At 40.9% G+C, this 13367-nt stretch overlaps 1 protein-coding gene across 2 annotated transcripts in view; it reads left to right on the forward strand.

Annotated features, from left to right (window-relative positions):
• The window catches only part of xrcc4 (X-ray repair complementing defective repair in Chinese hamster cells 4), a 22139-nt gene extending 12625 nt beyond the window's left edge, over positions 1 to 9514 (forward strand). Inside the window, exons 4-8 of one of the 2 annotated variants that reach the window (XR_004212824.1) lie at positions 274 to 440; positions 1015 to 1179; positions 2420 to 2520; positions 6056 to 6230; positions 8930 to 9514. Coding sequence is in view for 1 of the 2 variants with exons in the window: in XM_031849684.1 (XP_031705544.1) it covers positions 274 to 440; positions 1015 to 1179; positions 2420 to 2520; positions 6056 to 6180 (558 nt within the window). In the remaining variant the exon portion in view is untranslated. The remainder of the gene's footprint in view (positions 1 to 273; positions 441 to 1014; positions 1180 to 2419; positions 2521 to 6055; positions 6231 to 8929) is intronic. The other variant, XM_031849684.1, reaches the window with a different exon arrangement.
• The last annotated feature ends 3853 nt before the right edge of the window (positions 9515 to 13367 follow it).

Genomic DNA, 13367 nt, shown 5'->3' on the forward strand with positions numbered 1-13367 from the left:
TGTGTGTGTGTGTGTGTGTGTGTGTGTGTGTGTGTGTGTGTGTTTTGGGGGGGGGGGGAATCTCCAAGGCAACAAGCAAACAAGGACTGTGCAGCTATTTGAAGATGTGTTTGGTTTTGTAACTTTGATGTGCAAAGTCCAGGTCAAACAGTGCTTTGCTTCCTCTGTATAGAACTATAGCTGTGAGAAACTTTTATTTCCTTAGATATGAACACTGATGCTCATTTGATCTTGCTCTCTCATTGTCTGCTGCTCTTTCCCTACTTTCTTCAGGTGCACTTGGGTTCTGTGGAGCTCCAGCCAGCTGCAGACCCACTAGAGCTGAACCGGGAGATGATTGGCCAGTCCCTAAAGCGCACTACATATCTGGAGTCCAAAAATTGCCAGCTGTTGGAGGAGAACCGTAGGCTAAAACAGGAGCACCAGAGAATTCTCATAGAGTAAGAAAAAAAATTAATATGTAATGGAGAGCAAATGTCAAGTTCAAATGGAAAATTCCCCTGAAAGATGTTCAGTGCTGGAATTTGTTTGTTGGTTGTCTTGTTTGCATGCAAGCTCTCTTTTCTCTGTAAGCAGTGCACTTCTAGCTGTTCATATGCACAGCAATCACAAAGTATGACATCATCACTGGTCGCCCATAGAGAGTATTAAGGGTTCCACCCAGTGTTGCAAACTGAGCTTGTGATTTCTGGGAAGTTCAGTTTCAGTTGTATGTCTTTCATTTCATGTATGACTTCTTTTTACGTAGATTTTTCTGTGTAATTGTTTATCTGCTTATTGATTCCTTGGCCAGTAAATGGAGCATTGCCAGAGATGGAGGACGTGGGTGAATAATGTCTGCACAGGGTGGAGGCATCTGCATCATTCCTCTTAGCAAACAAACAAGAATCCTCTGCTTCTAAAACATGTATTTGTCTGTCTGTGTTTGCTTAAACATGTCTGTCCATGTGCATATGAGAGTCCATTGCTGGCATGTATGTTTTTTCACACACATTGGTGTGTTTTTCTCACCAGACAGGAGCAGCAGGTTGAAGATAAGGAGATGTTGGAGGGCGAGCTGTACTCACGTTTCGTCATGGTGCTGAATGAGAAGAAGGCCAAGATCAGAGGCCTGCAGGATGCTGTCCGCCAGCTACAACACACTGACGGCCAGCAGAGAGATGAGGAAGGGAGACAAAGGTCAGCATGGCTTGCACTAATTATGTGATGCTCTGGCATAACTGGCTAGCTTTGCTACTTTAAAATGCAAGTGAACCACTGAAATATGTTTTATTTTATGTGTTTCTCATTTTTTATACACAAGGTTTACCTGGTTGGCAATAAACTACGTGGTCATTACAAGAACCTCTGGGTCTGATGAAATGCGAGCTACCAGGTGTTACCTTAAAGTATAGACGTACTGTACTATCTGTGTATTGCATCGGGGAATTCATGTCAAATACCCACGAGGCACAGTGTATTTCACTAATTAACATTTCATAACAACATTGTTGAGAAGCATCCCAAAAGACACTTATCCTAAAGAAACGTGTTACCTTAAAAGAAAACCAGCAACAATGTCAACAGATAAGGCTGCAACTAATTATTATTATTGTCTTTATTGATTAATCAGCTGATTATTTTTCTCAATTCATTATTTGGTGAAACATTTCCAAAATGCCCATCACAACTTCCTGGAGGCCAACGTTTTGTCATCAGCCATCAGCCAACCAGTCTGACCAACAGCCTGAAACCCCAAAAATATTCAATTTACTACAATGTAAGGCAAGAACAAGCAGCTTATTCTTACATTTAAGAAGCTGGAACCATCAAACCATTTTTTTAAAACTGACATAAATCAATTATCAGACGTGCCTATTATTTTTCTGTTGATCAACCAATTGTTGCAGGTTTTCTTGTAGTTATACACTACTTGTTAAATACTTTACAAGAAACACTTGTGTCGCAATCAATTTAGCTAATTCCCTGTTTAGCACTGAGAATTTGGAATAAAGGGTAAATCAAGTTATTCAGGACATTGCTTTAGTTGCACACTTGCCATTTTTGTTTCCAAGCAGGACGGCATAGTGCTGTCACATCTGCAGATGTGCTTTCCACACTTTTGACTTTTGCAGAACACAGGCGGTGACACATGTTTTTCTTTACAAGCCTATTCTTCTGTCATTGATCTGGCCACAGCGTATGGATGGAAGATTTTACTCATAATGCCTGCTTACGTGTCTGGCTTTGCCATCTTCCCTGTGGACAGTAATGTAAACTTTTGAAAGCTGATTACCCAAAGATTTGGCAGCAAAGTAAACTTTATTTTCAAGAGCACGTTCAAACTTTAACTCAATTTTCTTTGTTTTTCCACACTATTCCTCAAACAGTTTTCTACATAAAATATTTTTTCTTCTTCTCTTAAACTTGTTTCTTTTAGCGACGATGACACAACTCAGGGTGACGACGACGGTCAGGACAGAAGAGAGGAGACAGTTCAGAGCATCCATCCATCCCAGGAGCCAACTATTCTCCTCACAGGTGTGTGTGTGTGTGTGTGTGTGTGAAGTGTTAAGAGTGCAGCGTTGTTTTTACCTTTTAGAGGAAAAAATTGCTGCTTAGCCAATAAAATAAACTATTATCTCCCAACTCATAATGAATAATTTAGTGTTACGAATGTATAATATAATCAAAAGAAAAAAATCTATTGTTTTCATCTTTGCCTGCGTCAGAATATGTTGCAACAGCGATACCAATGACAATAAACAGACTGAAGCATCTCCTTGCCCTGCAATTACTCAGAATGAAATAACAAAAGGCTTTTCTCTGGAGGCAAGGCAGCTGAATCGATGCAATTCATAACATGATGACATTTGGCAGTTAGCTTTGTATTTGTATGTGAACACGCACAAATGTGTGTGAGTGTTGGGACCTGGCAGGAGCGTCTTTTGTTAGCAAGTATGAAAATGTAATTATTGATGCTAATACAATTATTATTATTATCAATAGGATTATTAAAAACTAGTGTTTGCTCACAATGTCAATGGTCAAAGTACTGTTCCACATTCAGAGGGAACAGTTAAGGTTTGAATTTGCAAACGAATCCTCTGTATGGCAGCAGGCATTTGTTCTTCGGATTTCTAGGCGGAATTTCTCTAAGCCTAGAACCGGGAACCGTAACCGCTCTGTATCGGCGGGTTAAACGGCTTAATTGTCTGGCGGCGGAGAAAACAGTGAATGTCGACTTGAAGAAGCACAAGGCAAGTTATCCGCTCGTCCTTCGGGATCCAATCTATTGTTCCACCAGCGTTTTGTTTCACCTCCTTTCATACGAATGGAGTAGCAATGGACGGCGCAGAGTGAAGGTATGCGCTGATGTTTATAGTCTCAGTGACGTCACGGCTGTATCATAGGGACTCCCTGGGGTTCCCGTGGCCCTCGTCCAATGAGGCACCAGCGTTGTGGTTTGAACCAAATCTCACACAGAGGTGATGTTTTGACGCCTGATGGGGTTGAGCATGGTTTGAACCAGTTTAGGTTTTTGGAATTCCATGTAGTCTTTGTTTCAACCACATGGTGAAGTCCCAGCATGAGTTTGGTGACAAGATTATGATTTTAGTGCTCCATATTAAAGCATATTAATCGCAAAGCTATCAGATAACTTATGTATCAGTTAGAAAGGGTCGAAGACGGGGAAAATAAGATAAATGCATTTTAGGATGCTTCAGAAAGTAATTAAAAACTTTAGACTGAGTCCTCATTTGGGAGTTTCTCATAGATCAGATTTACTGTTAGAACACACCGTCTACACGTTGTGCTCCAATACTCCCATTCGTGGTACTCCTTGTTATGTCATAGGTCACGATGTGACTCAGAATTGATGCAGACTCTTAAGTGAAACTCTTGAGTTTTTGCTTTCCTTGAACTGATTTTTACTGTCTCATAAACTTGACAGTTGAATGTAACTGATCATGTAAGCAGGGGGTTTTAACGTACACTTAAAAGTGCACACAAGCACAGAATATATCCCTGGTTAGCCGGGTTCTGGGAAGCACTTTTCAGTGAGTCATAAACCCACCCAGCAAAGTCTGCTGTGAGCTGTGATTGCTTCAACATGGCCGACCATGAGGTGGTCAGCCACTTCCTGCAACAGGCAGAGCGGGAGTGATGTCACATCTGCTGAATCTTACCCCCCTGTACTACATGTTGCAATCTGCTGGGATAACCCACTGATTGCTCCCCTGCACACCCCAACCATGACGCTCATACAGTTGCAAAATACATTGATGCTGTTAGCAGGTTCTGTCGTTCTGTCCTCATGTTGCTGCACTTTCTCTCACTCGCACACACGCACATACACCCTCCCCTTCAGTTAAGATGGCTGGAGGTTGCGGATTGCGCATATGGGTCTTGGCTCACACGCCTTTGCTTGCAGTCCAGAAGGGTTTTACAATGCTTTCTTGTGTTTTCAGCTTGTTAGTGAAAATCACCCGGCACTTATCTCTTATAATTATCTGCCTTGAGGATGTGGCCCCTGTATTTTCTCTGTATTCTGAGCTTTTTAACATTATAGGTGGTTCCAAAATTGTTGTAGTATTTACACTAATTCAGCTGTCCAACAAATTCGTCTCTGGGCGTTTCTCTTTTGGCCTTCACTTGGCCACGATGGAAACACGCCATGAATTCATGTCAATGGTTGTGTTACAATATGCTAATGGGTGCCTAATGGACTGTTATTCCTGCTTGTTTATCTTGTGCAGTCTTTGCTTTGTAACTGCAGCAACCAATCAATTCACAGCCACCTTCGTAATGATCTGTGGACATGTAACATAGAGTATGAGCCACAACAATCTTGAGTCTTTACAAATTGAGTGAACGCACACAGTAAGTAGATGAAGTAAACTTGGTGGATTTGAGACCTCATTTATATTTGTTGAATTTCAGTCTCCACCCATTTGGCTCGTCCGTTTGACCCAGTTCAGACACTTTGTGCATAAAAGCAAATTTTAATGTTTTTTTTGCATGAAGAAATCTACTTAAACTTTACAGACATAGTGGGCCACACAATTCCCCTTTGACTGGCTTGGCCCCTGTCAACCCTCGCGCCTCGAGGTGTGTTTTCATATTGCCGAGACCTGATAAGAGAGAGTAATGACAGAGCAGAATTGGAGACAAATGAATAAACTCTCTCTTTGACCTGTTCACACCAGTTAGGAGTTGGATAATGGACACATAGGAAGCATATCACTCACAATTTAGTGACTCAAGATGGAAAAGGAGAATGAGAGGAGAGGAGGCGGTGTGTCTTAAGGGAGGAAGAAATGGATAAAACGTGATCAAATGGGTCTTTTTAACAGTCAGGTAGACCGTAATGTCCAACTTGATTTACTCTTCATTTTACAGAGAATATCAACACTAGCATTAAGTTCACCATCCACATGACAAGTGCTATCTCCTAATCAGACAGCCAATACAGTATTCTAAGTATTTCTTTTGATCTAACACAACTGCTCAATCTGTCAAACCTTTTGAATGAGCTCGCAGCAGTGTTAAAGGGCAAACAGGTGTGTTTGTGTGTTTGTCAGTGTGTAAACAAACGTATGACCGGGCTTGTGTGGAATGCCAGATCTCTATTCCCGATAAACGTCGCAGGACATTAGGTGTTGAGTTGTCCAGGGTTAACCGAGGTTAACTGAGGCAGTATGCCCTGAGACTGCCACAAATGACACTAATGGAGATATGAACGTGGAGAATTTGGACTTTTGTAGTGAAACCAAAAATCCCCAAAATCTGGAACAAGACAAGACATCAGTGTGCAGACATTTAGAGGTATTTGTTTAGAGAACTTGTAATCCAACAGTCAGACGTCATTGTGAAGAAATGTAATATGCATCTCATGGGTTTGATTTACAATAAACATGATTTTTAATGACATCATCAAAGATGCGTAGATGCAAAGTAATGATGTATTAAGACCCACGGTCTCAAAGGTGGTTTTCTGAACACTTGTGTGTGTGTGTGTGTGTGTGTGTGTGTGTGTGTGTGTGTGTGTGTATGCGGTTTATATTGAATGCAGGTCGTGATCTGGTGTGCTATGGCATCTCTGTGGACCGAACCTTTTCTGATGAGGAAGATGAACAGCGGAGCCGGAAGCGTAGGTTGCTTCACAGCCTGAGCCCAGAACCTTCTGAGCAGGAATGAAGCCTCAGGTTCGTCAGATAACCAATGCAACCAATCTATCACCATATTTGGTAAGCCACTGCTTCCTCCAGATGACTTACTTTTTGTTTAAGTTCATAGCTGTATTGTGGAGCCTCTGTTCACATACAGTAGCAGTACAAAAGTTATCCTTGGAAGAGTTCAGTAGCTCGTATTAAGATAGTGTCAACATGACATCTCTCCAGTATTCAAAGAATAAACTGTTCCATGTGTCCCCAAACCAGAGTTTAACAACAATGAGAGGACATTATGTTAAGCTTTGTTTTATGACCAATAATTTTTCTCATTTCCCTAATTTTTTATGTCTTATTCTTCATTTTCTGCACTGAGAAACTTCTGAAAAACCACTGCAGTAACTGATGTGGGGTGCCCTTATGAATATTTATCCCCCAATCCTTCCACTCCTCCACTTAACGAAGGTTGAATCATCTTTTTGTCGTCATCACTGGGGTTACAGAAAAGCCCACAGATGCCCACTTCCCAGCATCCAACAGTGTCAGCTCTCGGCCTCTGCACATTTTTGCATAATTATTTGGTTTCCTCCCTCTTTCACCTTGTAGTATTGATTGCATTACTCATTGGGTAGATACAGTGGTCTTCCTGTATGAGTAGTTGCTGCATCCTCATAAATAGGCCACACAAAATGTACTTAGCAAAACACAAGAAACACAAATATTTTTCATATTCTATCTATGGCGATTCTCATTTTCCTTTGGGACATTTCTCTGGGCGTGAACATTTTAACAACAGGACTTGAGAAAGACGGACTCACTGGTGGGTCTGACAGGGTTCAAGATCTTAATCAGCTTCTGTTATTATTTGGGTTTTTAGAGGTGTCTCCTGGACATCCGGCTCGTACATACAATGTTGTGAGGTCTTTCCACATTAGACAGCTGCACGTTTTCTCACACTGACGCACTGCAATAGAATGATCACAGGTTCTTGAACGTCTGCCTTTTAGGAAAACACATGAGCTCAGACTAACATTGCGTCTTGTTTGTGTGCTACTTCTTCAAGAAAAGAATCTAAAAAGCAACATTCATCACATTTTTGTGCCAGTAACTTTACCTTCTCCAGAGTCAGTTGTTGCATTGGGATAGTCATATCAACCTACAGTTGTTATGATGTTGTCAGTCAATATGTGATACATTTGGTTAGTTGAACGCCTCTCCTTCATTATTTGTAATGACCCTCCTTTCAAAATCTGAAAACCTCATAACGTGCTACTACCGCTTACTTTTGGGTGTTGGCTGGCAAATAAACAACTGAAAATGACTGCAGTGTGTAGTGTTGCTTGGTTCAACTAAGTGCATGTGCAAATTCCAGTGCGAACATGCACTTCTTCTCTCATTTGCACTCTCCCCTTTGCAGTCAGATTTTATTTTGTGGCAAATATTTTTTTCATGAACTTCTTGGACAGAATGCATGTTAATATTATTCAGCTGTGGCTCATATCAAGATACTGTACTGTAATTCCCGAAGTACATCTCCATATTGAGGGATGAAATATGAAATATTGAAATGTGATAAAATTCTTATTTGTGCAATAATTAATGCAAGTCATGCACAACCTCTAACTTTTTCCCTTTCTCTACTCTTCATTCCCTTCTCTTTGCTTCTCTTTCTTGCTTTCTTGTGTCCATCCTCCACCTCAACAAAGATAACATCCGGGACTCATCATGAATATGATTAAAGCCCTAAATCTAAGGTTTTTCTGATGAAAATGTTTTCCCGATCCCTCTCCAGCTATGTGGCAAGCTACTTTCGACTAGTCAACCCTCAACTCAATACTAGCAACCAAAACAGTGGCAACTAGGGAAACAGTGGTGGGACGTGTCCCCAGATTTGATGCCAGATTTTGTCCCAGATTGAGAAAGCAACTCTCAGAAAGCCAGAGCATGTCACTGCCATCTGGTTTGCTTTAACTGTGACAATTACCTGCCACAGCTCGCGGGAGAGACTTGCTGCTTGTCTGTCTACTTCAATAAATCAAAAGACGAGCAATGAATGACGCTATCGGTCTCCAAAAACGTCAGACTGCTTGCTCCATTTGGAGCTGCCGTCACTACTTTGACCAGATGCGTAAGCGGTCATGTGATAACAGACACTTGACGCCCTCCAGTGCTTCCTTGGGAACTGCTAGTGCTGCTAATGATTTGGAGAGCATGGTAGAGGATCTGGACCAGCAGTATGGAAGCAATTTCTCAAGAGTATGACTTCGCCCTGAGCTCAAATTTGGCTGCCAAGCCCCTCAACCTTGGCTCTGTGTGAGACCAGAGTAACTACTGAGGGACAACAGGTTACACCCTGAAAATAGGGTGTCACCAACAACGAACTAAAGCTGCTTTGTTGCTGCTTATTCATCATGTCTTGCTGATGTTTTCCTCCCTCTTTTCATTATGAAAATAAACTATACGCCATCTCTTTCATTTCCACCTTCTAAACTAGCATTTTAACTCCCCCTTGTTTCTCGATTTTCATCTGCCCTTTTATTCGGTAGATGTTCTGTGGCCCAAACTACCTGAGGGTTGTTTTGCAGAGGGTTAATATGGTTGTGTTGTCTCTCTGTCTTCACCTTCTTACCTCTTCCTTTACCTCTGCTACCAGCTTTAGGTCCTGAGGTCATCACAGTGTGTCTTCACACTGATAGAAATTAACCTATGGAGACCAACTCTGGGTCTTTTTTCGTGCATTCTACATTTGACTACTGGACCTTCTTGCTGTCTTTTAGGATTCTGATGATACCTAAGCGTCTGCTGAAGACCACAGGTGGCCGCCTGGATAATCCCCCAACATGCGCTTGCTGGTGTAGTAATCCTCAACAGGAATGTCACACTCGCTCCTTTAAACATCCCATAAATAAGGCCTTTTATATGCCCAGATCAGTTCCTAAGGATCATCTGCGGATGAGTGCATGACATGGAGGATGAGACAAAGTGTGAAGGACAAGATAGGAAACTGTACTGAATATTTCAGTTTGTGGTTTCATTCAGAACATAACGATAGCATGCATTGAATGCAGAATATTATATATATATAACAGGCCTGTTTGTGTTGTTTTCTTATTTTGGATTGGACCTGATGATACTTTTTTCTTATTTTAAAGATATTCTAAATGTTTCCACTTTCAATCAGTTGGTTCAAGAACAAATATTTTATTTTATTTTGAAAATCACAAATGTTCCCTGGAAATGTATTGCAAATACATGAAGGTAATATGTTAATATGTGAAATGTTGTCAATGTTCTTCAAATGTGTTCTGGGTTAATATATATTAAGAAAAGCACGTTAATTCCAACCTGACTTGAATAAAAAATGTACCTTTCAACATTTTTGTATTTTCATTTTTTTCTAAATCACACGTCATTGTCTGAAAGAAGAACAACATGCAGCTATGAGGAGCATCAATTTTGTTAATAAGAGTAAACAGATAATTTAAGGTGAAAACCATGATGTGTCTTTGATCGAACATGTGATACGTTTCTGTCATGAGAGGTTTTGTACTGTACAGTGAAAACATGAAATGTAGAAATCTATTTCCTTCACATGTGACAGCATTTTGGAATAAAGCTGTGAATTTACAACCACATGGTCTTCTAGCAAGGGCAGTCTAGACAAACCGGTCTATACAGCAGTCCATGCAGCTGAAAGGGTTAACTCTGTGAGAGAGAGAGAGAGATGATGATGGCTGTGCCAGGATGAAATTAAACGTTCAGTCGCTTGCTTATCATCGTCATTCACTTACTGCGTGCACCTGTAGGATTCCCACCATCCAAGGAAATAACAGGAGTCTTCCTGCTTTCCTGCCATTGAGCTGCAGTGAGACAGAGCGGTCTTTGTTAGTTGTCAGGCTGCGCTGTTTTCTCACTGCTCCTCACCGCCTCACTGTAATGTCTGAAACAGCTTGGACTTACACATAGACTGCATGTAAGAAGTGGAACCCTTGAGTTTGCCATTTTGGCTGTCGCCATCTTGGTTTTTGGCAGTTGCCTTCTTGTTTTTTTGAAACCAGACCTGACAAGACGGTGGAACTAAGTACAACCGAACGCTGAATATGACGTTTTAGGGCGTTCAAAATGGTTACAATAAACTTTCATGAACTGAATACACACTGAAAGGGATTAAAGTTGTAAGACAAAACACGGACAACTCCCAGAGCGAACAATGCAGTGGTAGCAACCTGTCAATCATAAGGTAGCCCCGCCCTAAAGCACACTCTGCTTTATTGTCTAAATGGGATCATGATTTACTAAATGAACATCATGCTGTATTGAGGAAGACTTGACACTAGCGATTGAGACTATAAACTCTTCTTTACAGTGTCATTTTATCATAGACTTCTGTACAATCTGACCTACCTACCAGAGGAGCTGCCCCCTGCTGGCTGTTAGAAAGAATGCAAGTTTAAGGCACATTGGCTTTTATTTTCGTAACTGGAGGTTACCGCCAGGATTCATAAAAGCGATGTTTGAAAACTGAAAAGGACAACTAATTTGAGAATATATAATCAAATTCTAGCTATTACTCACCCTTCAGACAGTGGACAGACTGTCTGAAACTCAGGGTATATATTTCAGGGCAATACAAACCAGCGTTGATTCTTCCTCCTGGTCCGCTTTGAATTAAATGTGTAAGCTTCTGCTCTGTGCAAACTATACGTGTGAGACCAAATAGCTATTCTATACATACATTTCACTTCTAGCATCATCTCTATCTTCTAGTGTAACAGAAAGACCATGATAGTCAATGTATGCAAAAACCTTCCAGATGTTGAATATCCATCGATGATGTGGAAGATGATTAGTGTGTGGTGCATTCGAGATATCATTGCTTAAAAGTCACATATGTTGCAGCCATATACTGTGCTTATGTTACGGGTAGAACTTTGCTCAGTGGCTGAAACAAACAGAAATCTCCACTCCACATTTAGTGCTGAACTTGTCTTTCAGTGGTGGAGTCTTTTCCGCACTGGTCTACAGGTTTTTGCCAGTGGCAAAGAGTAACTACTTTGTTTCAACCCAGCTGCTAAAACAGCCTTTTGATCATTACAAATTACGACTGGCTTCTCTTTGAGATGCGGGTGTGAACTGATTAGCCTCATTACTTGAATTAGCCAAATGTCCTGCTGGTTTTAAGAGGATGCTTGAACATTGAGTGTGTGATAATGATAACCTGCTGCAGAGTATGCTTGAGGGAGACTTTCTCTTTTTTTCACATTGTGAAGCAGTTTGTAATAAATACACATTTTTGTCTTCTTTATAAACTCATGCGTAGATAAAACTATTCCACCAAACTTTAACGATAACTTTTCAGATTATTTTAAATATCCTTTAATATGGTAATTTGAACCAAAGAAACCAAAATGACTTTCTATAGTAAACTTGAATTAGTCTCATGGCTGGGAATGTTATTAACTTGACTTCCTGTTGGTCAGAGACCAAAGCATCGACAGGCTGTCCACATTGCCTTCTCTCGTGTTGGCCTAATTGCTGCCTGGCTTAATAACTGACACTCACACACATATTGTTCGGTGGTTGAAGAACAGTGAGGAGCATAACTCCTCTGGGACATTTTTATCATAGGGACTGCAAATGTCATAGATCACACATTTTTAAATACGTTGGTGCTAAATTGTCAAATATGACTCAAAGTGAATTTGAAATATTGTAATCCGGAGTTCATGTATAGGGTGATTATAGCAGAAGGAATGAGGTTAGATAATTAAATGGTTCCACCATGCCGGATTATGTTAACTGCAATTGGCAAAGATCTGTGCCGTGGGAATGGTCTGGTTCTGGTTATCAATCCCCCCCTCCCCCCCCTCTCTCACTCACTTCCTCTGTCTGTGTTCCGTTGCCATCCTCTACGATTGAAGTGGTTTGTTGGAAGGTGGCAGATTCATGAAGTTTCAGTTTGCTGGACCTCGGTCACCATCAGAACTTGATCCTTTTACAAGGGCTGAGGTTTGGGCCGGGTGGTTGATCTGATCAAATCTTATAGGCAACACATTAGCCAGAGTTTCACAGAATATATGTTTACGTGCATTACATTAAGAGTTGCAGAACGGCCTCATAGTGTGAATGATTCAACCTCACCACAGCACCTGTGCTGTGATTTTACCTCTCACTTTTTAGGTGGTGATTTATGTAGTTGACGTGACGTGACATGTTCTCCGTGCTTACTTGTGCTAATTGAAGAGACTTGGAGAGACAGAGTGAGTCATTTGTCAACCTGCAAGCTGATCCCCACTGGGATCCAATCTACCGTCTCTTTAGTAGGGCAGGAGTAGGAAACACATCCATTTTATAAAATGGAGACTTAATCTGGTCTTGTAGCATTTGGGCTCTGCCAAAACCACATGATTGAAGAGTAGAGAGACGGAAAATTGTAAAGACAGAAGTGTGGAGGAGAAACCAGAAATAAAAAGGTAGAGCAGGTCCACGGCTCTCACTAGAGGCACTAATTAGTGGACAGCGGGCCAAACCTTCGAATCTCTGTAACACCCGTCAGACCGACTGACAGTCCACCAGCTGTCACCTCCACGACTGACATCTGCCTGTTCAATGACACCTGGTGCAGAGGACTCCAGACAGTTGTGCCACTTGTGCAGTGGTCCTTACAATGGCAGTGTACAGGTTTTTCTTTCTTGTCTTTCTTTTTCCTTTCAATTATTTTTAGGATTTTCGGAAGTTGTAGAAACGAGTGGGTGTGGCATTCAGCTGCTGCTGTCTGGGTGTGTTTCTATCAAACCAAGTTTACTGTAACATTGCCATGTCTAAACTCTTCATATAAAACATGTTAGACTTGTGTTCAACCTTTTCCTTATAAACCACCAGGACAGTATAGCCTGTATAAAATCCTGAAGGATATATTAACATGCCAAAATGACTCTCTATGTTGGCATATAGAAATTGCAAATGAAATCTTTATAGTGTGTAATTTTAAATATTTTAGACTTTTCCTCCTACTATAAGTTCAATATTTAAAATCGTTTTCTTATAATTGTGATATAGCATATATGATTATTGGTTCACAGGTAAAAACTTACACTCGTCCTACAGCTAATGTCCTGTTTATTAGAGTGTATTGTCAAACTGTGTGTATGTCTTTGTAACAATTCTATAATGATGAATTTTGAGGGCTCAATGCCAGGAATTTTGACAGTACTG

Source organism: Anarrhichthys ocellatus, unplaced genomic scaffold, assembly GCF_004355925.1.
Source record: "Anarrhichthys ocellatus isolate YVR2014 unplaced genomic scaffold, GSC_Weel_1.0 scaffold9, whole genome shotgun sequence".
In the NCBI taxonomy this organism is placed as follows: domain Eukaryota; kingdom Metazoa; phylum Chordata; class Actinopteri; order Perciformes; family Anarhichadidae; genus Anarrhichthys; species Anarrhichthys ocellatus.